Source organism: Prosopis cineraria, unplaced genomic scaffold (genome assembly GCF_029017545.1).
Source record: "Prosopis cineraria cultivar Desert tree isolate PC_DT_omini unplaced genomic scaffold, ASM2901754v1 PC12, whole genome shotgun sequence".
Classification (NCBI taxonomy): domain Eukaryota; kingdom Viridiplantae; phylum Streptophyta; class Magnoliopsida; order Fabales; family Fabaceae; genus Prosopis; species Prosopis cineraria.
The window spans coordinates 33,673,355-33,700,491 of record NW_026555343.1 but is presented as its reverse complement, the minus strand read 5'-3'; the positions used below and the strand labels follow the sequence as shown (position 1 = coordinate 33,700,491).

Genomic DNA, 27,137 nt, shown 5'->3' with positions numbered 1-27,137 from the left:
CCCAAATATAATCCTTATTTATTATTCAATTTCTCATGAATATTTTGTCCAAAGTTTACTTTCAATCTTCTAATAATTATTTTTCATATTCTTCCATCTTTGATTAATATCTTTAGTTAACTCTTTTTTCTTAAATTTTCCCATTAATTAGTATTTTAAAAGCAAGATATGATACATTCTGCTATTCTTGTCCATTTATTCTCTCCCTCCATTATAGGTAGTCATTCTCATTCCTAATAAGTGGTATCAGAGTCAAGTTTTGCCTAGGACTAAAATTCATATTACACACATGTCTAAAGCCTAAAATAGGACTAGCCCTAATTAAAGCCCTGAAAATTAGGCTAATTGTATAAGTAAGAATTTAATGTTTATGATGTCTCCAATATAAGGAACTTGTGAACTGGTACTTGGGCCTTTTCACATTTTAACGCAAAATCTTAATATTCAAGTTTATAGGTCATTTTATTTTATTAAATATTAATTATTAAGTTCAGTTCTATTAATGTGAGACTTTCCCATTAGTTTAAATCCACTCACACTTGGACATTCTAACAATTTCTCTTCAAATGTGAGTCTACAAGTTTTTCATATTAAAGATACCACAAACACTAAGTCCATGCTCCTGTAACCAAGGTCACCCTAATTTTTAAGCTTCAAATAGTATGGTGCATACACAAATTTCTATGTTTTCAAACAAGGCTAGTCTCATTTTAGGCTTTAGATGAGTGCCCAGTAAGGGCTTTTAGTTATCAGGTGAAACTTAACTTTGATACCACTTATATCATAAGATGCAGCATTTCATAAGTTCCTCTTAAAAATGGAACATTTGTATGTTGTAACCAAGATGATAAACACATTTTCTTAAAAGTACCTATTTTTGCACTAGTTGTATCAATTACTTGGATCATTGCATGATACTTGTCTACCAAGACATGGACCTTGACCTACCTAGACTATTGGAACGAAAAAGTTTATCATCGAAATATCATTAGGCCTCATCCTAGGAATAAGTTTTTGTTGATAACCAAACACAACTTGTGGAGGAAACATGATAGGAGGTACTTGTACAAAAATATTATCATAAACCTAGAACTCCAAGAAGATATATGCAAGGACCAATAAAAGACACCAATTGATCATGTCTCATTTATGAGAATTGTGTCCATAATCTAGCTTTTATGTATTCTCTGCTTTGAGACTAGTAATCATTTTTCTATTCATCTTCACAAATCTTGAGAGGTTTTTTTAGGAGTTGAGAAGGCAACAAATCCTAATCCTTTACTTATTCCATTTGGTTTACATATAACCTTGCAAGAAACTATAGTACTAAATCTAGAGAACACTTCCTTTAGTCTCTTATCATTAATTCTATGATGTAGATTCTTCACATACAAGTTCATCGCTTGATATTTGTCAAATGCTTCCTTTATACTCTCTTCAAATCGTCCTTTCAATTGAAGCTCTCTTTCATATTTCTTTTGAGCTTTCCCAACACGCTACTCCTTATTATTAAATTTGTTTTCATCAAGTGCCTCAACAACTTTAGCAGCATCATATGCATTTTCAAAATTGACAAAACCAAAACACCTTGATTTATTATTTACATCTCTCAATCCCACTACACTAGTAATGATATTATATTCTTTTAAAAAGTGTATATTAAATATCCATCCATCATCGACTGTGACATGTTTTTCACATAGACATTATTAAATTTTGTCTTGATAGAAACGCTTTATCTTCCTTTTACATAAAATACCCTACTCAAACTTGTTTAGCATTTAAGTATGTGCCATTCAACTTGTCAATGACATTTTGTGCAAATTCTTCTTTGTCAAATTGAACAAATCCATAGCCTTTAAACTAGCCAGATGCATATGTAGCTATCTTGCAAGAAATGATATATTTATCAAGAATTTGGATGAGAAAATTGACCACAAGTCTTTGAACGATGCTTTTCCTAGTAAGGAGTTTTACAACAATTCTCACAATATTTAACATGAAGTATCTCACTATTGGAAAGAAAATTGTTATTAAAGATAGAAAAATCTATCATTAAATAATAAAATCTGTCACTAACTTTTATTTAGTAACAAAAAATTTTATAAATCTATAAGAAATACTAAGGATGTTCAACTTATACTCGTTCCGATTAACCCAATTTCATCCCAATCATATTAGGACGGGTCTCATTCTAGCCCAAAAACAATCAGGATGATATTTTACAGGATGGGATGGGACAAGGATTGCCCTTGAGACATCCTATCCTGTCTTAAAAATTATATATATATATATATATATATTATTTTACTTTAAAAATATACATTAATTATATTTATATAATTTATACTTATATTAATTTTAACTTGAATATGTGTAATTTTTATTTAAAACTAAACAAATTTATATTGATAATTTTAATGATACAGAGTAAGCAGTATAGTATAATATCTTTCTTTACAATATATTAATTTTATTAATACAATTTAATCTTATATCTAGCTATTTAATAACTTTTGTTTATATCGTATTTCTTGCTTTAATTTTGAAAGAGTCACTAGCTTAAAATGTCTTAATTAAAGACGAATAATAATGACATGATGTTGTGCCTAACTTGTCTGTTGTTATTGCTCTTGTAACATAGAGATTACTTGTAATTGCTATCATAATGTGTTATGTCTCACATATATTTGACTTTTAAGTTATATACTTGTAATTGTGATTGATGTAATTTAATAACTAACTTTAAATTGTCATGATGTATGCACTCGTGTTGTTTTAGTTTTAAAATTAATAAGTTATGTGATTTAAAATGTTTATTAATAAATGTTATTATCCAAGCCTTTCTTCCATATTGTCTATTTTATTAGGATGACAGGACATCACAATCTCGTCCCAGTCCCATCCTAATTTCAAACAGGACAGGATGACTTTCGAGACGAGATAAGACATAGGATTATCCTGATCATTTTTTAAGACTGGACAGCAGATAAGGGTGCCTAGTCCAATCATGTCCCATGAACACCCCTAAGAAATACAATGTCATTAATCTATGTGACAAAAATGTATCCGTCACTAATTTTGTGGGGAACATTATCTATCACTAAATTAAATACATCTATCACCATTAATTATATTGATTCCATTATTAAAACACCTATTATATTTGTTACTTTTATACTAGCCCACTTAAACCCACCATGTAACCCCCAGGCTCTAATTCTCTCCATCTAACAAGTATCCATCTGCTTATATTCATTTGCAATTCATGTTGCTTTTGAATTTAAAGAAATGTGCCCCTCCCTATTTAAAGTTGGGACCTTGAGTTTGCTGCAAACCCCAATCTTCCTGTTTTGCCAATTGAGTTGGAAACATTTTGAAAATTAGTGGCAATTCCTTCCTTTTTCTTTTTAGTTCTATCTAAAGTGACTAGATAGGTCAAGCTATCAAGCATGATTAACACTTATAAGGATTCAAATATTTCTAAACATAGTTAATCCAATGATATCAGATCCACCAAAACAATTAAAATGAAAGATAAGGGTGTCTATATTTATGTGCTATCAATTTTTTTGGCCAAATTTATGTGCTATTAAGTTATCAATCAATAGAAACCATAATATCCCCAGTTTACTTTGAAATCAATAATATGTCAATTATGACTAACAAGAATTGAGTCTAGCAGAAAGGGCTTGTCCTTCACAACATGATAAATTGAGATTTGAATTCTTGCTAAAAGAGGTTCCCACGTTTAGTGCCCGTCAGGATTATCTCCAATAGGAGAAAAAATGAGGGTAACCAAAAGAAATAATAATATGTCAATTATATATATTAAAATATGTTATGGTCGTATTTCTTTATATAAAATTTATATGAAAATGTACAATTCATAATACATTATTTGATCCATATTTGTAATATATTTAACCTAAAAAGAGTTATAAAAAAACCCAAGAGATTTTAAAAAGAGTTCATTCCAATTTTTAAATTTTAAAATAATTCTTTATTTTAGGGGGCAAAGAAAGTTCAAGATAGTGAAGAAGAAGACAAAAGAATAATAATATGCATAAGTGACTAAGGTAAGGAAATGGTCATAATGTAAAAGTGCATAAAGTATTGGATAGTTGTAACATCCCAATTTAAATTTTAATAGTTAATTTGGGTTAATAGAAATTTTAAAAAATAATTAGAGATAAGCAAATTAGTAAAAAAATAATTAGTAAATCTAACTTAGGATATCATTCTAAATTAAAATAAAAAAATAAAAAAAAATTAATTAAAACAAAATTAAAAAATATTATTAAAATTATTATTATAATAAAAAAAGGGGAAAAGGTCAAAAAAGAAGAAGAAGAAGAAGAGAAGGAATGGATGCTTTCGACGTTTCCGCATGCCATCATTACATATATATATATATATATATAATAATAATAATAAAGAAAGAAAGAAAGAAAGAAGAGAGAGGAAAGAAGAAATAATAAAAAAAATATGGGACCCACTGAATTTTTATAAAAACTCATTTGTTTCCTTCGTTTCTTCATTCTTTCTTTCGTGCACGAGCTGAGACAGAGTGAGCGTGAATCGCCGGTGCGGGAGATCTGAGTTTTTAAGGTAAGAGTTTTTAATAGGATATTTAGGGTGTGATTTTAAGCTTTTCAAGGCTAAGTAAGTGTTCTAAAAAATTTTCTTAGTCATTCTTCCTCTTTGGTTTCTGATTTTGTGGTGGTAGAAAATTTAGGATCTGGAAGAGGGATGAATTTATGTTGAATAAATATGATTTTTGAAGTTGTTAGTAGTATAATAAATGTTCTAGAGTATAAATTTATTGATGATATTTAAATTTGTGGCTTATAGATCAAATTCTAAACTAGATCTGAATATATATGTTGATTTATTGAGGTTTAGATGATTATTTGGGATGAGAAATGAATTATTATGGCTATAGGATTATGATTCTAAGCTAGAGACTCAATTTTTAATTTTTGAGTATTTTAGGTGCGAATTTATAAAATAAAAAAAAAGAAAATTTTGATAATAGAAATTAGTTTAAAATTTAATTTTTAGATTATTAATATTTATTGATGAGTAAAAAAGGAGTTAAAAATTTTACTTAATAGTATTAACTCTAAATTTGTATTAAGATTGAGATTAGAAATTATGTTACATTTTTAATTCTATTATTAGAATTATTTTATTAGTTTCAAAAATTGAAACTAACATTTATAAATAATATGTTATTTGTAGATTGTATTATTGTTGAAGATTGTGGTGAGAGAGAAATTTTAAGGAATAATTTATTAAAAAGTCATAAGGTAACCATGCTTTTAATTTATGATTAGTGTTACTTCATATTAATTGGGTGATTATTGAGAAAATTATGAATTTTGTAATATTATATAATTGTGCAATATTGTTATAAATTTTGTTTGATTATTGTGGGAGGTGTTGGGAGATTTGCTATTGTTGTATTTATGTGCCACGTGATACGCCCCTATTGGAGCTCAATAGGTGGCTTGTAAGGGCTCAGGCTAATCTACTTTTGACCGGATAATTTAGCACCGAGTGAGGGTTACGGCTTGAGGTTAATGGAGGAATATAAGGATGGTTGTTTGTGTGTATTGTAATATTTCTTATATTTTGTTAGAATTATATTATTTTTGGTTCCCACTTAGTAAGCACACACTTAACTGTTTGTACACACTATCATAAATTGGCTTTGGTTACTAGGACTTTTGAGTCTCATTATGTGGTTAACAATTTTCAAGAGAAGAGCCACGAGTGACACGTGGAGGAGTCCCAGAGGCTTAGTGGCATAGATCCACTGTCTCTTTTGGATATTTGATTTATGATTTATATTGTGTTATATTGCCAATATTAGGACTTTTTGTTTATTGACAATTATATGAATATATAAATGTAATCATGTCTTTTAAACTATTTCTATTTTTGGTATACTTTGGATGACTGTAATTTTAATATTTGGTTTACTCTGGATTGGTTAAAATGGCATGATTATGAGGCCAAATAACTGGCTTGTGTTGAAAATTGACTAAATTATTTATTTTGCTTGTTAGGAGTATAAGGATGGACAAATGTGATTTAGCCTAATGGCATGTGGGAGGTAAAACTTTATCTAAAATGTTATATTGTGTGAGTTAAAGTCAATTATAAAATATTTTATATTGAAATTATTGATATAAAAAAATGTGTTGGGTGGCTGTAACCCAACTGTGGTTGAGTTAAATTATTTAAAAAAAAAATTTGGTGTGTTACAATAGTGACCTTTAATCATGTCTTTAGAGAAGTAAACAAATGCGTTAATTTGCTCGCACACAAAACTTCTCATGACAACTACGATCTTATTATTTATAATGAATCACCTATAAGATGTAAGATCTGCTTGGATTCTGATATAACCTGACTTTTATATCTCTTGCACGGCTTTGACCGTATCTTTATGTTAAAAAAAAGTACATAAAGTAGATTCTTAAGACTAGACATAGAAAATTTGAGAAAGTGGTTGAGCAAATAGAGCTATGAACATAATTATAATTAATCTCAACATTCATATTCAAGGTGTAAAATATACACACAAATCATATATCACATAGCTATCAACTTTTATTTTTTTAGCATCAACTGCTCAAGTTTTCATAACATTTATCAACCAATGTATCAAACTCTTCATAGATCCCCACAATAATTAGTAGCTCTCTATTTTTTGTAATTGCATGCATTATTTTTTTTATTGAAGTCAATTATGTTTGAAATATGGTTAGGTTCTAAATGTGAACATTTCTCTCAATGATAATTCAAAGTTCGGTGTGTCAAATTATGAGAATTGGAACTAACTTCTTTCACTAAAGTTAATCCTCTTGATAGTTGTCTATTATTTTACTTGTAGTTTCACACTATATTATTGCTGCTGTTGCTACTACTATTATTATATATGTAGCTCTCTACACCCATGCAATTTTCACTATTTGTTTATCTTTGTCAGTCTTCCTATTTTAGTTTTCTATTCTAGCTTATTCATTATTACATCCAATAGTTTTTAATTGAAAAAATGATAATAAAATCCCTTTAAATTATGTAAATGACTTAGTCTCTCAAAATGTCATAATTTTACTAAAGTTTCTAGAAACTTTTCTATCATTAATGAATTTATATTAATAACTAAATTGCCTTTGTTAAAAATAAAATGATCACAAATTTTATTTAAATAATCACAACTTTCCTTCTTATATACGCAACAATGCAACAATAAATCACAATTTTACTTGTCAAATTTCTGATATTGTTACAAATGTTGGAATAACAAGTAAGAATTACACGTTTTGTTTAAATAATCACAACGTTTATTCCTATATTCACAACAATGTAATAACAAATCACAACTTCACATGTCAAAATTTTTTATATTGCTATAAGTGTTGAAAATAACAAGTAATGATTACCAGTTTAGTTTAAATAATCACAACTCCCAACTTCACATGTCAAATTCTTGATATTGCTATTTGCTACTAGGGCAATTTTATCATTTATATAAATTCATTAATGACATATTAGTCCCTAAAAACTTCAGTGGAATTATGACATTTGGAGGGATCAACTTGTTATTTATATAATTCAAACAGGTTTTTAGTGTCATTTTTCCTTTTTAATTTCCTATACATGTATGACATCTTTCAATCATCAAGTTCTAATTATCTTAAGCTTTTTTTATAACTTGCAAAATTATTTAAAATTGCATTAATGTCAATTACACCTGCATTTGGAAAATTATGGTAAAAAAATCCTCTGCAAAACTAAAAATTGAAGTATATAGATTTACGACACACCTAATTCATGTGACTAATTTTATTTCCTCTTCTAAAGGGCAAATTGTAGGCTTCACACGAAATATGGTTTTAGATCTAGCTAATATCAAGGGTCAGAGAAAAATGTAGCTAATATAATATAAGACCCGATTCTTATTATAGGGGTCGTTTAGAAAAAATTTTTGATTTTTAATACAAGTCACATAGAGAGTTATTAATTAACATTTTTCAATTTTATCCCATCAAATTTATAAAAGGAAGAATTTAATTCTAATTGAATTTAGGCTAAAGTGTTCCTTTTATTTTATATATAATTTTTTTATTTTAATCTTTTATTTTTATAAAATATTTTTTTAATCCTTTAACATTAACACCGTTAGTTTTATCAACCAAAAATTCCTACATTAAATTTTAAATATTAATAAAATATTATTAAATGTTGATATATTAGATTTAGTTGTTAAAATAATAATGACTGAAAAAAATAATTATTTACAAGTAACAATGTTAGGGCTAGAGAATTAAAAATATACTTTATAGAATTAAAGAACCAAACCAAAATTTTATATAAAATTAGAGAACTAAAAATATGCTCTAATATTTACTTTAATGTTTTTATGTAGCTTAACTTTTTTTGTTTCTCTCTCTTTAATATAAGCAAAGTTAATTTTTTTAATTTTAAGATAAATTTAAGAAGTTAATTTCTTTTCGTGAGGTGGTTGAATTAAAGTGATTTTTAATGAGGATTGAAAGAAGTATTTTGCATTCGCATAGCTCTCATGATGTTTCTCACTTTTCATTCATGGCATTGACATGCCATCTATATATAGTCTAAATTTCGTGAGAAAAATACTGCTAATGCAATACTCTATTAACTCCATGACTTGTAATTGAAGCCACTCTTTACTTAGCTTCTAACACAATATGAATTTTTATCACAAGTCTATTCGACGAAGCAGCAATAATATTAAAAGGACGCATCTCATGATCTCTTTTCCAACTTATCCAAAAATAAAAGGTGACCCATCTTGTCAAGAATTCTTAACTGGAAAATTCCCACGGAATTCAAAGAGATAATAAAGAAAATGTCAAATTTGACGAGGGAAAAACTTGGGGAGGTAACTAATTTCCCTGTGTAATTTTTTTTTTTGAGCACGTCAAATATTTTATGATTAAGAATAAACAAAGAATTACAGTCGTGCTTTTTATAAACCTTAAAGAGTGAGTTCATCGTGAACTCTATGCAAATATATTTTTCATTTATGCCTTCAATCTTCCTCTAAATCAATTCATCCTGAAATCTTTATATCTTGCAAAAAGGGGGGGGGGGGTGGAAATTTTTATCAAATTAGAACTGTCAATAAAAAGTTAGTTGGTCGACCCCTTTTGAGCCAAGTCTTTAAGGATTTAACTTTTAAAAACTTAAGCTTAGAGGTATTTATAAGACGGGATGAGACTAGGCTACTCTTGTCTCATGTCCTGTCCCGAAAAAAATTAAAACTGAATTTTTATCTTATATCCTGTCCCATTCCATTAAGAATCGAGATGGAATTAAGACAAAATTGGGATGTCTTGTCATTTCAATAAATTGAACAATATCGAAAAAAGATATGAATAATAACATTTATTAAAATTTTAAATCATATAATTTATTAAGTTAAAAATCAAATCAATACAGGCATATAAATCACAACAATTTAAAATTAATTATTGAATTATATTAATCACAATTAAAAATTATAATAGCAATTACAAGTGATCGCTAAGCTATAAAAGCAATAACAATAAGCTAGTTAAGTATAACATCAAATCATTATTTTTTACTTTAGTTGAGATGTGCTAAACTAATTACTCTTTCAAAAATAAATCAAAAAATATGATATGAATAAAAGTTATTAAATAGATAGATATAAGAATAAATTATATTAATATAATTAATATATTATAAAGAAAGACATTGCTATGTTTACTCTATGTCATCAAAATTATCAATATAAAAATTTTTAATTTTAAATAAAAATTGCACATGTTAAAATTATAATTGATATAATTTGTATAAGTATAAATTATATTAATATAATTAATATATTTAATGTATATTTTTAAAATAAAAAAATATATATATAATATTTGGGACATGATGAGACGTTCTGATAGTAATCTCGTATTTCATCTCGTCCTAAACTCCTTTCTTGTTTCGTCCTACAAAGTCCTATCTTGATTGTTTTCAGGTCGAGACAAGACCCGTCCTGATATAATCGAGATAATACCGGGTCAATCGGAATGGGTACAAGCTAAACACCTCTACTTAAGCATATAAGTTCTCATATTTTTTTTCTCCACATATATCCTTTCATTAGAGGTAATTTTATTTGAAATATTGTAAGTTACTAAATATGAGCACCTAAATTAAAGATGTTTTTCAAGTTTAGACCTCATTGCTAGGACTTAGGACACTAACTTAACTTTTTATTATTTTTTATTTACATTTTTAATTATGCTTATACACAACTTAACAAATTGTGTTATTTCATATATTAATTCAAAAAAAAAATAGACCAAACAATTTTAACCATATTATTTTACAATATTATTAACAATTTTAATCAAACAATTTTCAATAATTTCCTTCACATGCTAACTGAAAAAATGAAAGAAAAAGACAGTCTCTAAGAAGGTTGATACAAGCTTGAACTTGTTTTTAAAGGACTTAAATACAGACTCAACCTTATTGGCATCTATTTATTGTGGAAAACTAAAAAAGACATCTATTTATCAAATCAAGGGCATTATTAAAGATAAAAAAAATATAGTAGTACACAATGGTATCATATATATAATATCTCCTTTGGCCAAAATATATATATATATATACATATATATAATATCTCTAGAAAGCAAGATAATCCATGGGTTTCAAGGGTCAACTTTACTTGATTGAGAACATCTGCTAGTTGCCTCAAAGAATCAATACTCCACCTTTGTCAACTTGGTATAGTTAGCAAATGGAAGGTAACATTTGGATGAAACATTAAAGGATTAAACTTAATAGCGATTTATATTAAATTTGATTCATGTTCATCCAAGAGGGTCAAACTCCACTACAAGATTTTCAATGGATAGGGATTCATAAACATTCCACTGGAATCTTTAACCTTACTTATAGTCATTTTTAACATATTTTACAAAAACTAAGGAAAAAAATTAAAATTCATTAACTCTATTTACAAAGTTAATTAATAAATTTTAATTTTATCCCTATTAAATATACATAATTTAATAATGCATTTTTTCATCCATATTTAGCTTGTGCTTGGCTCATGAGAGAAAATGAAGAAAAGAGAAAATGTGAGGCCAAAAAAGGAAGGAACATAATTTTCTCTCCTTATACTGGTTGAACATGAGAAAATGGAAGGAAGGAGAAATTGTTACTTTTATGTGGACAATAATAACCTTATTATTTATAAAAAATATTAAAATATATAATAAATTTTAATATTTTAGCATATTATTTATATAATTTTTATTATATATTACTGATTAAATAAAAATATAATTGTAAATTCTTTTATTCAATACTAGCAAAAAATTATGTTTGTCCAATTTTAATTTTAATTTCTTAAATTATTAAATAGATAATAAGCTAAATTATAAAGCAGAGGAAAAATATGATGAAAATAGAGAAATGCAAAATGTAGGAAATGAAAAGATTCAAGGATAAATTTAAAACTTGAGTTTTTTTCTTCAAAATCTTCTTATATTTGAAGAGTTAAGTTAATGGTAAAAATATTTAGGTTCTATAAGTTAATTTCTAGAGCTATTATATAGGTTTTATATGTTAATTTCTAGAGCTATTAATTAAGGTTAAGTCTGTTGAGCTAGTCCTTTTAAGCTCGCAAGTAAAAGAGCCAATTTTTTTAAGTTTTTTTTATATATTTTTAAATTTTATTATGAAAAAAATTAAATACTATACGCTCATATAATAAAGAAAACCCTAGCCTCATTTAGTCATTCTCATTCCTTCTCCCTCATCTATCAATCCACCAATTGATCAAGCACACGATCAGCTACCCTCCTTTCCTCCATCTAACCATCCCTTATTCATCAAGACTTAGTTGATGATACTAACAAAATCTAATTGTTATCATAGTTGATTTTATGATGTTGTTATTTTTTTATTAAACTTAAATTTGTTGTTGGTGGATTGACTTAAAATTTTTTATAAACTTAATGTTATGTATTATATTTTTTTTTGGAAATTTAAATATGTTTTTAATTTTTAAAATTTAAAAAAATAAAAAAATAGGCGGCAATCCTCAAGGCTAGCCCTTTGGCCTTGAGAATTAAGATTAAGTTGTGCAAAAGAAAACTCTAAAATGTAATCAAACTTAAAAGGATTAATTTATTTAAGCCTCAACTCTTTAAGAGTCGGATCTTTTTGTTTTTTTAAATGTTTTCTCCCTCTCATTTCTCTCTCTTAAGCTAAATAGGAAAAAAATGTTATTTTTTCTTCACTTTTCTTTTTCACTTTTCTCTTCCTCTGTTTTTCTCTCCTCTTAACACATAGTTAATGAGTGTAAAAAAAAAATTATGATAAAAATTTAATGACGACAAGAAGTATTATCTCTCTCTGTCTTAATTTTATAAATAGGAATGAATGAAGGAGTGCATAATACTGCATCCTGAAAATTAAAGATTTATGGGCAAGGAAAGCTTGAAGAAGTAGCTCAACTAACTTCAAGATTTACGGGATCAGTCTGGCGTGGGGTCATTCGAAATTCAAAAAAGTGATCGTTTTGGTGTCACATGTCGGTCAGACATGATTCTTCTCCTTATCACCACGACGACTCTGTGACCTCTCATTAGATATTTTCATTCAATTTTTCTCATAATTTATTTAAAAATAATAATAATAAAATTTTTTTAAAATATATAAATAATAATTTGATTCTTTAAAATATTATAATTTTTTTTAAAATATTTAAAAAATTTTTTATCATTAATAATTTTATATAAATTATTAAATTGTCCTTATAAAAAATAAATAATTCATAAATTTTTTTTATATTCACAATTTTTTTAAATTTACTATAATGTAACAGCAAATCACAATTTCACATCTTAAATTTTTTATTTACTGTTGCATTATTGTGGATATAAAAAAAGTTACGAATATAAGAAGAAAAGTTGTGAATCATTTATCTTCAATAGAGACAATTTGATAATTTATATAAATTTATTAATGACAAAAATTTTTTTAAAGATTTTAAAAAAATTATGATATTTTGTGAGACCAAATTATCATTTATATATTTTAGAGAAATTTTATTATTATTTTTTCTAATTTAATTCAGAAAAATGACAACAAAATTTTTTTAAAATATATAAACAAGCTGTGAAATGTGACAATTTTTCTTAAATCTTTTGAGATTATTCTCATATTAATATTTTTGTAAAATGACTATAATGTCCGCAACTTATAATGAAAAAGAAACAGATCGGTGATTGAAAAATTTATAAAGCAAAACTTGTCACTTGTTATTTCATTTTAGTGATTGTCAAAAAAAAATATTTATTATTTAAATTAAAATAATTATTGATATTTACAACACTTAAACTCCAATAATTAAAAAGCTTATAGAGAAGAGGTTGTAATTAATTATCTCATTTACTTATTATTAAAAAAAATAGTTATTATCTAAATCAAAATAGTCATCACTGTTTATAACATTTAAATTTTAATAATTAAAAAATTTGTGTAGAAAAACTTATCATTTGTTATTCAATTTAGTCACTATCAGTGAAAAAGCAGTCATTTTTTTAAAATCAAAATGGTCACTGATAATTTAAATGGAGGACGTTATAATTATTTTACAAAATTCATTAATATGAAAAGATTCTAATAAACTTAAGAGTGATTATCACATTTTATGGGGCGTTGTTGTCATTAAATCATATGCATATTTTGGAATTTTTTTTTTGTTATTTCCCCTAATTTAATTTCATTTTATTTCGTTGTGAATATATGTTACAATTTTTTCTAAAACCTTTAATTAACATTGTATAAGAAATTACACCTCTGTTCGCATGAATAAGTTTATAAGTGACATATTTTTTTGAAAAATAGAAATTGTATTAGAATTATATAGATATTTATTTTATTTTCAAAACTAATCCAAGTTCTTTCTAAAAATAAAAAGATTTTTTTTTTCTCAGAGAGTTTTTTTTTTCAATTTTGTTAAATTATGAAAATCTCCTTTTTAGCTTTTAAATCTACACAAACCTCTACTGAGGATAAAAATATATGGATTATGTCCCCCAGCCTCCCCCCCCCCCCAAAGATTTACACATGCTTCCTTCTCATTTATGTGGAAATTTGTGTGATTTTAATAAAACTTAGAAGATATTTTTTAAAATTTTATTTTTTTGTTCTACAATAATTTTTTTAATTTATAAAATCTAATAGATATTTATATAGTATTAGTGATGAAATTGAGAGGATCTTTATTTGTTTCGATTTTAAGAATATATAGGAGCCATATATAATTGTGACAAAATTAGTTGAAATAGTTTTGTTCTAAATAATAGAGGTTTCCACAAAAACATAGAGTACACCCATAATCTTATTTATTGGTTACTTCTAATATGTTTTATCTAAATTATGAAACTTTAAAATTCATTAATTTTTTTAAAAATTTAAAAAAAATTAACTTTTTTTGGTGAAAAAGAACTTTGCTCCTATAAAATATGTATACTTTAAACATATTTTCTCTTATTAATATTTAATGGAGATAAAAGAAAAAACTTATGATAAAAAATAATAATGTGATTTATCATTCTCTCTTCGCCTTATAAAAACAGTTAATAATAATAAGAAAATTAATCTGTATGTCCTTACAGTTTTTCATAGTAACAATTCACAATTTTATTAGTTTTTTATGAAAATTCAATGGGAATAAAAATAATTTAGAAAACATTCTAATTTTATAAATTTTGAATTATAAATATTATTTATTAATTATAAAGTAACAAAAAATTTAATTTTTATTTTTTGAAAGTAAAAATTTAAGAATTTTAATTTTGGTGATTAAAAAATCTAATGTATGAAACCACGAGAGTTAAATTAAAATAAAATAAATTATAAGAATTTAATTTAAAATTGAATAAAATTATAACATGCAGAGATATTTTATCTAATAATATTGATGATAATGACTTTGATTTAATAAAATCATCAGATAATAAAACAATATTAGTCGGCGCTTAACATCATAACACAAATTTCAATTCTTAATGATAATATAATAATCATTGAAAATAATAATAATAAAGTAATGAAGTTATCAAATCTTAAATGATTCTAATTTACGCATTCAGAGAAATTAATTTAGCAAGCATTCCGCGGTCCACGGATAAGGAGTCTCTCCTTTTTTTTTCCTCCCTTTCCTTCCACTTCTTCCATCTACACCATTTAAATTTTTTTATTAAATAATTTTTTTAAATAAAAAAATTAATGAATGATGGAGATGGGAGAAGTGAAGGGAAATGGAGGAAAAGGAAGTGGAGAGACCCCACTTCCGCGGTCCACGGCTTAACAAGATCCTTGTCCTTGCCCATTACCTACGTTTCTTTTTAAGAAAATAATTCAATTTAATATTTGATTTGTACTGATCTATATTCTAAAATTTAGATCTTAAATATGGCTCGACTTTAAATTTTTTTTTAAAACAATATTAATCTCGTTTTTTTGGGTGGAAAATCTCTTTTATTTTTGTTTGGCCTAAAGAAAATCTCTTTTATTCAACCTAACTGTTTGGTTATTATAGCACATCCATCTAATCTTCTAATTTATAACTCCAAATTTATAATCTTGGGCATAAATGTTAAATATAATTTCTTAGGGATAAGAGGATTATTTTTCTGTGGCAAAATAAGCTAATTTCTCTTAAAAATGATTTATATAACCCAGTAAGATTTAAATCCACTGAATTTGATATTAATAAATTTATGTAAAGTTTTCCCCATTAAGAAAGAGAGATAATGTTTTATATTTTACAAAAAAATAAAAAATAAATAAAAATATTAAACAAAGAAAAGTTTACCCAAATTCATTAATTTTAACTTCAGATGATTTGAATTTCATTATAGTATGCGTGATATCAAGTTTATATCTTTAGGAGAGTTTTAAAAAAAAAATTAATGACAGTTAGGTCTTTATAAAAATTTTTAAAAAATAAATTATAAATATTAATTCAGATAGTTATAGACAAGAATTCTAAATATAAATTGAGAGTTGTATTTATTTTTAAATGTCTTATTTATAATTGAAACTCTTAATCCTTTTGTCTTGAAATATAAGCAGCTTTTAGGAGAAAAAAATTGTATATGAAAAAAGTTTTCATTCTTATAAAAATATAAAATGTTCTATATTTTTATCCTTAATTTTAATTACTAATATACTTCATAATAAGTGAGAGATAAGTTTACACCAAGGTGTAGGTTAATAAATACAAGAGATAAAATAATTTTTTTACATATACTAAATTACTTATATTTTGAACTATGATTAGTTAAAGTAATATATTTATCTTTTAGACTAAAGGGAGTAATTTTTTATTATTTAAATTAATATTTACGACTTATTTTTTTATAAAAATTCAAAAACTTAAACGTCATTAATTCACTCTTTTAGGATTTACCAGTCATTTTTTCAACAATATTTTAAAGCTAATTTTTAATATTAAAATTTAATATTCATCCCCTTTCATTTTAATAAAAACCCAACAATTTAAAATTCAAATAATTAATAATTATTTTTCATGATTGTCAACCACTACTATCGGAAATATAAAGCCAAATCCAAGCATCCAACCTTGAGAATCTTCTCATACATTAATCTTACTCAAATTTAGCTCTATTTATTAGCGTGGCAATACTAATATAATATTAATCACTTAGATAATCAACATCGCATTTTAATATACCACTAGTTGAATGAAATATTAAAATGAGACTTTCTTTTTGCTCTTTTTTTCTTGCTTTCGCATTCTTTCAAAGTTACAAAACTACAACAGTAATTGTTCTGTTTTGTAATTATAATCCAAAATCAAGTAAATGAGACTAAAAGCCAATGTTTAAGGCGGATTAGTTGGTAATTAGCCAATCATCCTCTTTCAAGTCTTATTAGTCAACCTTTTTTTTTTTTTTTTGAAATTGACATATAACTACTATAGGTTATCCTATCTATTCCCTGACACGCACCTTAATATTACCTTTTTTTTTTAACCAAATCTAAATTATTTATTTATTTTTGAATGCGACATTTCAATTACTTAAATCAATTACATATCCTTCTAAGGAAAAATAATTTTTCCTTTATATAATATTCTCTCTGAGCATACTTCTGATATGTCTTATTTGTAAATCACTTATAATATATTTGACTTAAATTATGAACAGCTTTAAAACTTATTAAAAATTTAAAAATTTTAATTTTATCCTGATTAAATATATATATTTTCTTAATGTATTTTCTCTCATAACACTTAATGGAAGTAAAAGAAAAAACGTATGATAAAAAAAAATCAATAACATATCTTGTAAATAGAAAAAAAAATTCTTGTTTTTTACCTTACAAATAAGACATGAGAGAGTAAATACATTTTTTTTAGCAAAGAGAGAGTAAATATATGAATATAAGTTATCCTTGCCAAATTCTTTACATTCATAAAAATGAATTGTTTGGTGCATTTGAATAAATACTAATAATACAGAGAACAAAGTATTGAAAGTTGAGCATGAGCTCTTTTCTTATTATGTGACGGATGAATGTTCGAATCCCTACTAAATACTTCATATTGAGAGACTTTTTTTTTTTACCAGAAAATGTGACATTTTTTTTAATTATTTTGTGTGAGTGTATAATTACATTAAAATTAAGATTAAAAGTTATATTATTTACATGATGTCTTAGGCAGCACATCAATTTCCGGGAAAAATGTTGGTGATGTAATGAGAAAATTGAGCTGGGGTTTCTACTTTCTACATAAGAACACTACACCATGAGTTTCACCACCATGTGTTTCTCACATTAGGCCCTGGAAACTTTTCTGGGTCTCCTAATCGTGTGCCCAAAGATTAGGTTTTGTTCTGCTTGGAAGTTTAAGATCCCTCCGCTTTTTTGTCCAAAAAAAAAAAAAAACAGAGAGAGAGAGAGAGAGAGAGAGAGAGAGGTAGAGATAGAGAGATAAAAGAAAAAAGAAAAAGGTTGATTGTGAGCTCTTGAATTGTTCTCTTCTTCACATTTCTGTTCAAAAGTGAGGAATTGAAGGATTGAGAGGAAATTGAAGCGATGGGATTAGAGTTGAGGCAAGTGGTGGCTGCTATACTCACCATCACAATGTTCGTGATGCTTGCAAATATGATCAAGAGAGACCATTTTGATGCTCAAGTAAGATTGTCTCACTCATTTTAATCTTCCATTACGCAAATTTCGTTTTAGCTTTACCTTCTTTTAATGTCTCTCTTTTGTCTGGATTTCAATGTTGTTGTTATCTTTATCTCCTCTCTCTCTCTCTCTCTCGCGAACACTGACAAACATAGACGTGCTTCGGTTTGTCTAGCTGGATTCAACTAATTGAGCCACTCGTTCGGCTTCATTTTGTTTTCCCTCCTTTATCTTTGGGGTTATCTGGTTATTGAGGTTAATCAGTAAGAATATCAAATTGTTGCATGTTTGAATTGGAGGAGAGCGAGTGATTCTAATGGGTTCGTAGGCTTTAAAATTAAGATGAAACAAATAGCTGCCAAGCAATATTCTGAATTGCAGAGATGAGAATGCAAGAAAACTAAAGGGAAATTGAACGGCGAAACCCATTATGTATGCTTAGAGGAAGTAGCTTGTAGACATGATAGATTCCTGAGTTCACTGACTAGGAGAAAATTATTGAATGTTGAGCGAGATGCTAGATGTTTAATACACATTGGTAACAATTCATGCGAGCAATGCTAAAAAGTAAAAACTGTACTTGAAAACCGGCCATTTAATTGTTTGAATTCCGATGATTTATTATGAATCTGGCAGTATTACAAGAAGTCAGCAAATCCTGAAGCTTCATCCTAAGAAGTTGTGGCTTAGTGCAAGTCACTTCCAGTTTGTTGTAGAGATTGGAAGTTGTGGTGAGAGTCGGTGTTCCTGCTCATAGAATGGATCACTAAACTCTAAAGCTAAAGTTCAGCTTGCTTTGTGAAATAGGATTCCTATTCTGTCACAGTTTTGTAATGTCTATGTTTACTGACATATCTAGAAGGAAATTAGTGGGGAGTCAAAATTTTTTTACAGAGAATTGCAAGGGAAGGGGGGATCCTCCGTTGTCTCCCTTTTAATCTGTTTGTGTTGTTTATAATCATTGCTCAACTGTTTCTATCACAATTCAATATGTTTTTTAAAAATAAGATGAGAACATTAGGCTCATTTTTCATCCTCAACTGTACTTTTTTGTCATATTGTCTGTTCTATTAGGTTTGCCAAATGAACCCTAATAGCAGAATTAAGAATCTGACTAGGGTTAGTAATAAAATTAATTTATGTAGCTTGTACTCTATCTATTGAATTTTCTTTGCAACTTAAATCTATAATTAATCTTGTTTGATCACATTGTCCATCTCTCCCCCACCCTATCTATACAAAAATTTAAAAGAATGAACAAAGAAGTTTATTTTAATAATTTCAAGTGCTTTTCTAATGCTTTTTTTTTTTTTACCACATTTTCAAATGTACAAACTGATGCATGGCAAGCTACAAGAAAACTGAATTTGACAAATACTTAAATAATTCATATTAACGTCTACATACTATATATATGTGTGCATGAGACTGCCGATTCAAACCGTGATTTGAGAAGTGAAAGCAGAGCACTTTCACCATCATCAAGCCACAAGTTCAATATGCAAAGTTAATTCCCTAAATTACCCCTATCCCTATTTCCCTAATTACCCTTAATTACTTCTAACCCTTAATTTCCATATAACGCAAACAAATGATTATCATTCAGTTACAGTTATGATTCATTTGCTTCACTTTTCTTGTTTTACCTTTTCCTTTACAAGGAAGCACTTCCAGGAACAGAGAATGCTAATTTTGTGAGAGCAAAGCTTGATAGCTATTTAAGAAAGAGGGTTGCACCTTGGAAGAGAGATGTGGACGCGTTGAAACCATGCTGGCTAAAGCCATATGCTGGTAAGATTTGATTGTATGGCTCCCAATTAATTATAGGTATATTAAACATATTCAAAACAATTGCATATATGGCCAGTCAGTTTTTCCTTATCAATTCACATTTTCGTTATCTGGCAGATGATGTGGAGCAGACTAAGGGGTTTGTTATATTTTCATTGACCAATGGCCCTGAATTTCATATTTCTCAGGTATCTGATTCAGCCGTTCTGGTCAACTTGTTACGAAATGCTTGTGTATCAACTACACTTGTCACCCAAAAATTAAAAAAAACTCTTGAGCTTTCTTCTAAAGAATTCTAGACTCTACATTAAATGTAATTTTGGTTATGTAGATGAATGATTGCATTACTGTCTAATTGCCTAACCAAGTTATCTTTTTTGTCACTTGGTGGATAGAGTTCAATGTCATTATTTCATTCGCCTTTGTACTCGTATGTAATCTAATGTGTTTAGATAGAGGACAATAAAGGGGAAAGGAAGCAAAGTGAAAATATTCTCTTGACATTTTATGATTTGGATTTTAATAAGCATTTTTTTCCTTCGCTTCTCGTTCATTATCCTCAATCTAAACATGCTCGAAGAACAAAAGTCTGCTAGAAACACCATCTCTGCCAAAAAAAGTTTAAAATTAAAATTTAATTCCTTTTACTTTCTAATTTTCTAGTTGTTTTCAGATTGCAGATGCAGTGATTGTTGCTAGATATCTTGGGGCTAAACTTGTGCTCCCTGACATTAGAGGGACCCAACCTGGTGACAGGAGGTTTGTCATGAATTTCCTCCTGAAAATGATGAAAGAGCATTTTTTTGGGGATTTTTTTTCCCATTTCCTTATTTGATTCTCTATCTATAGTAGCTCTTTAAAACGTAATACGGCTGCTTGGTTTTCAAATAAGTAACTCAAATAATTTTGTGAGTTTTCTTTCCTCTGTCATGATTGGTTATCTTATGCCATGACGTGTGAGCTATTTGTGCACGTTATGCTGTCAAGGTTTTTACTTTTTAACTTGGTTTCTTTTCCTGACCTTTCTATATGTAATTCTATTCTAGCTCATTTTTCTCTTTACCTGTACCAATCGTTGTTCAGCTTCTGTACTGTTGTTTTCTTAACGTGAAATATACAAAAGATAGCTTGCAGTTAAACCCAATTCTCATACCTGGTTATTGTAATTTTAGTTGGGACAAGTGCTTGTTACTAGCTAATGTTATTGATACGTGCAGGAACTTTGAGGAAATTTATGATGTTGATGCATTCATGAAAAGCATGGAAGGAGTTGTAAGAGTGGTAAAGGATCTTCCTGATTATATATCTTCTCGGAATATTGCTGCGGTGAAGGTCCCTAATCGGGTCACTGAAGACTACATAGCTGCCCGTGTCGAGCCAATTTATAGATCGAAAGGAAATATTAGACTTGCAACTAACTTCCCTTCAATAAACATGAGAAAGGGAGGCAAAAAAGGTGATAGTGATTCTGTTGCATGCTTAGCAATGTTTGGAAGTTTAGAGTTGCAACTAGAAATACATGAATTGATTGAGTTAATAGTTGAAAGACTAAGAACCTTGAGCCAGAATTCAGATGGTCGGTTTATAGCTGTGGACTTGAGGGTTGACATATTGGATGGGAAGGGTTGCGATGGAAGCAGCAACGATAAACAAGGGAAGAGCTGTTTCAATGCACAAGAAATTGCAGTATTTTTAAGGAAGATTGGTTTTGACAAGGATACCACCATATATGTGACTGGATCAAGGTGGGATAACAGCTTAGATTCTATGAAAGATCTGTTCCCTAAAACTTATACAAAGGCGAGTCCCTTTCTTCTGCCTGTTTCATCCCTCACACACAAAAGCTTGCGCACAGACACGATGTTTTTGTCTAAATCCTGTCCATTGGAGCAATTAAAGTGAGATTCTGAAATCTTTGGGATTTTTTATTGTAGGATGCCATCATGCCTGAAGATAAGAGGTCAAGATTATTGGATTCTGAAGGTTCTGAATTCGAGAAAGTGATCGACTTTTACATAAGTACTGAGAGTGACGTTTTCGTTCCGGCAGTCCCAGGTTTGTTCTATGCCAATGTAGCTGGTAAGAGAATTGGTTCTGGTAAAACCCAGATATTTCTTCCAGCTGACATTTCAGATTTGTCTTTTTCTGCCACCGACTTCCTCTCGCCTTATGTCTACAAGAAAAACCACTTCGCATACTCTTGTTACTGTTAACATGTGGTTTTAAAAAGAAGGGTATTAGAAAGTGTTCAGAAACCTTAAATATGGTTTTGCTTATTCAAAGTTGTGAGAGTTCCCAGTAAAAGGATGGGAAGGGAGGAAGAAAGGGTTCATTTTAAAGAGGTAACTGGTATTTAGTATGTACACAGGAATTTCAAGTTCATATATGAAGTTTGTAAAAATATTGTTGCCTCATGATTGTTTACAGTTGGTGAAACTAGCGAGATGCATTCATTTCATATGGTAAAGTTGCATGGTATGATGTTTGCACGTGTTTGTCTTTCCTACACTCTTATGAGGTCAAAGATATTTTATTTGTTTATCAAACATGAGCAGTTATTAGAAAAAGAGTTCATGCTAGCATTAAAGAGAAACTATTCCAATTTGATTGCTTTTAGGGAAAATACTAATTATGAAAAATTAATTATTTGATCTTTATATTTTTGGTTTGGCTAATACTCAATTCTTAAAGTTTAATTCATCTAATTGAATCCCTCAAGTTTCAATTTAATTTGTTGGTCCCTATAAGAAAATCATCTAGTCCTTCAAAGATTGAGTTGAAGTTGAGTTATAAAGTGTAGCATATTTGATGGCTAAAACTTGAGGGATTAAATTGCATTGATTTAAATTTTAGTGTTTGGATTGTGATTGAGTTAAAACTATATAAATTTAAATGATTAAGAGCTTGTTTAACAACCTATTTTAAGAACGGTTTTTTATTCTCTAAAAAAAAAAATTTATTTGGTAACGTGTTCTTGGAAAATGTTTTGGAGAAAAAAAATCAAATATTGTTTTAGAAAATAGAAAAATAAAAATATTTTTTAAGTATTCTAGGATTATTGTTTTGAAAAATAAAGAAAAATATGAAAAATATTTGTTTTCATTATTTTTTTTCAAAAACATGTTCTACAAAACATTAATTCTAAAAACAATAAAAAAAAAACTCTAATTTTTTCTAAGGAAAAATAACATTCAAGGATCATTGTGTGAAATTTATATCACATAAGGACAAAATAATTTTCTATTTACTTTGTAGTCCTCTGGTCTTTTTTTTTAAATTAATTTCGTAAGTAAAATGATGAAATTGCTCCTCAAATAGTTAAAAAAAAAAGAAATCTCACTGTCATCAATGCCAGCTATAGGACCACCGTCGCTGACGAGGTCATTGAAGCCGTTGTTGCCGGTTGTTGGTGGCAAGTCACCGGAGATCCATCGTCGATGACATTTTATTTGAGAAATAAGCTTTTTATGTGGTTAAAAGAGGGTTTGATCCTATGACCTTTGACTACCTAAAAAGCTTGGTGGCCATAAAACCCTTTAATAACATATAGCAATATATATATATATATATATATAAGTAATAAACTAAGTTTCTAATCACTTTCATGCAATAACATAATAGTGTGTTATTAATTTTTAAATGAAACTTGTTATTTTATAAATATTATTTATTAATCTGACATGAACAATTACAAATTGAGGTTTTAAAAGTTCATACATTTTACTTGTTAAACATCTCAATGTATTGTTATCAATTATAAATAGGTTATTGTCAAAACCAAATAGATACTTGTTAATAAATGACAAATACATATAACTAAACTTTTTCTATTAATTTTTCTAACTTGTTAAAATCATAATAAATTTTTATTAAAAACAACAACAACAACAACAAGCCTTTATCCCACTAGGTGGGGTCGGCTACATGGATTGTAAGACGCCATTGTGCTCTATCATTTATTAAGCTTTTAGAAATATTATTAATTAAGAGATCACGTTCAACAACTTCCAAGAGTGTTCTCTTAGGCCTTCCTCTACCTCTCTTAATCGGACTCAAAGTTATATGTTCCACTCTTCTCACTGGTGCCTCCCTTGGTCTTCTTTGTACATGCCCAAACCATCTCAACCGATTTTCTACCATTTTTTCCTCAATAGGTGCCACCCTCACTTTTTCACGTATGTGCTCATTTCGAATTTTATCTTTACGTGTATGTCCGCACATCCATCGTAACATTCTCATCTCTGCTACTCCAACTTTATGCTCTTGCTGTCCCGTTAGAGCCCAGCATTCACTACTATATAACATTGCCGGTCTGATAGCAGTACGATAAAACTTTCCTTTAAGTTTATTAGGCACCTTACGGTCACAAATAACTCCTTTAGCTTTTCTCCAATTAAACCACCCAGCTTGAATTCTATGTGAAATATCTCCACTGATTTCGCCATCATTTTGGATAATGGCTCCCAAATATCTAAACTTTTCCACTTGAGGTATAATTTGATCTCCCAATTTCACTTCCAAATTATTTTCGAATAGTCCTTTATCAAATTTACAATATAAATATTCCGTCTTACTTCTACTCAGACGAAAACCTTTCGACTCCAATGTCCTCCTCCATAACTCAAGTTTGCAATTAACCTCTTCTCTTGTCTCTGCTATAAGAACTATATCATCCGCGAAGAGCATACATTTCGGGATTTCCTCTTGAATATGTTCCGTCAAAACATTTAAAATCAAGTTGAACAAATAAGGACTCAGAGATGATCCCTGATGTAGCCCAATCTTTATAGGAAAATCCTTTGTTTGACCACTAGGCGTTCTTATACTAGTTTTTACCCCCTCATACATATCTTGTATGGCTTTAATATAAGCAATCCGTACTCCCTTTTTTTCCAACGCTTTCCAAAGCACTTCTCTTGGTATACGGTCATAAGCTTTTTCCAAATCAATAAAAACCATGTGTAGATCTTTATCTTTACAACGATACTTTTCCATTAATCCCCTTAGTAGATAAATCGCCTCTGTAGTTGATCTACCTGGCATAAAACCAAATTGATTCTCAGAAATACTTGTCTCCAATCTCAACCTGTGCTCAATTACTTTCTCCCACAATTTCATTGTGTGGCTCATGAGTTTAATCCCTCTATAGTTAGTACAATTCTGAATATCTCCTTTATTTTTATAAATAGGAATTAATGTACTTCTCCTCCACTCATCAGGCATTTTCTTGGACCGTAAAATCACATTAAATAACTTAGTTAACCATCTCACCCCTTCTTCACCTAAACATTTCCACGCTTCGATAGATATACAATCAGGTCCGTTAGCTCTACCATTTGCCATTTTCTTAAGAGCTTCCTTTACCTCCTTATCACGTATTTTTCGATAGAATGACAAATTTTGTTCTCCTTCACCAGTTACTAAATCCTCCAAGTTACTAGATGAATCCTCTCCATCATTGAAAAGTTTAGAAAAATAAGTCTCCCATCTATTTTTAATTTCATCATCTGTAACTAAAATTCTTCCCTCTTCATCCTTAATACACCTTACCTGTTCTAGATCTCTTGATTTTTTTTCCCTACTCTTGGCAATCTTATAAATATTTTGCTCTCCTTCCTTCGTCTCAAGGTTCTTATAAAATTCTTCAAAAGCTTTAGAACGAGCTTCACCCACAGCTCTCTTAGTTTCCTTCTTAGCCATACGGTACCTCTCCCAATTTTCCTCATTGTTACACAAATGTATGGCTTTAAAACAGTTCTTCTTATACTTGATTTTGTCCTGTACACTATTATTCCACCACCAAGACTCCTTATCTCTCGGACCAGGACCTTTCGATTCTCCCAAAACTACTTTTGCAACCTCCCGTATCTTTTTAGCCATATCCTCCCATATGATGTTAGCACTTCCCTGAGAATCCCAAATTCCTTTATCCAAAAGATTTCGCTTGAAAATATCTTGCTTCTCACCTTTTAATTGCCACCACCTAATCCTTGGTGTTACTACTTGTCGACGTTTTTGGATTTTACTCATAATACACACATCAAGGACTAGGACCCTATGTTGTGTCGTTACAGCATCTCCAGGGATCACCTTACAATTTTTACAAAGTTTTCTATCTGTGTTCCTAACCAAAAGAAAATCAATCTGCGACCTTGAGGCTCCACTTTTGTAGGTGATGAGATGCTCATCTCTCTTCTTGAAACAAGTGTTGGCAATCTTAAAATCATACGCCAATGAGAAATCAAGAAGAGTTTGCCCTTCATTGTTTAGCTCTCCAAAACCAAAACCACCATGCACCCTCGCATACTGACCAGCTTCCCTCCCGACATGCCCATTAAAGTCTCCTCCAATAAAAATCTTTTCACTCTGTGGTATGTGTCGAATCAACCCCTCCAGATCCTCCCAAAATAATTCCTTAAGACTGGCTTCTGTCCCGACTTGCGGCGCATAAGCGCTAACAATATTAACAGTCTCACGTCCAATTATCATTTTTAAAGAAATAATTCTGTCTCCAATTCTGCTAACTTCTACAACGTTCTTCTTCCACTCCTTATCTATAATGATGCCTACTCCATTGCGTGCACTTACTTTTCCTGTATACCAAAGTTTGAAACCTTGAATATCCTTAGCTTCTTCTCCACGCCATTTTGTTTCTTGCAAGCAAAGGATATTGATTTTCCTTTGAATCATAACCCCTACAACCTCTACAGATTTACAATTTAATGTCCCAACATTCCAAGTACCAAATCTAATTTTGCTCTTATGGACTAACTTCTTTAGCCGCGTGCGTCCAGAATGACGCGGTAGCCCTTGCTCATTTAACACTACATCCGGGCGCCGATGCAGCGGCTCTAACTCACTTATCACTGTACTCGAGCCATGCAGCGCGTTACTTACGGGCAACGACCTAGCATTAACATTATAACGTCTATTGTCCATGTTCATGATAGATTCAACAAATTTTTACATTGGCTGTTGATGGCCTAACACAACCCTCCTCCTTTACCCGGGCTTGGGACCGGCTATAAACATAGGCGGAGTTATAATAAATTTTTATTAATTTTGAATAAATTGTTATT

At 28.8% G+C, this 27,137-nt stretch overlaps 1 protein-coding gene and 1 pseudogene across 1 annotated transcript; one reads left to right on the top strand and one right to left on the bottom strand.

Moving 5' to 3' along the window:
- Positions 1–1,176: 1,176 nt before the first annotated feature.
- Positions 1,177–2,001, bottom strand: LOC129289268 (polyadenylate-binding protein 2-like; annotated as a pseudogene).
- A 15,857-nt stretch (positions 2,002–17,858) lies between these two features.
- LOC129287710 (protein MANNAN SYNTHESIS-RELATED 1-like) lies at positions 17,859–22,516 on the top strand. Its single transcript, XM_054923934.1, has 6 exons — positions 17,859–18,270; positions 19,929–20,058; positions 20,176–20,246; positions 20,732–20,817; positions 21,276–21,858; positions 21,993–22,516. The coding sequence occupies exons 1-6, from the start codon at positions 18,172–18,174 to the stop codon at positions 22,269–22,271; spliced, it is 1,248 nt and encodes a 415-aa protein (XP_054779909.1). The 5' UTR covers positions 17,859–18,171; the 3' UTR covers positions 22,272–22,516.
- The last annotated feature ends 4,621 nt before the right edge of the window (positions 22,517–27,137 follow it).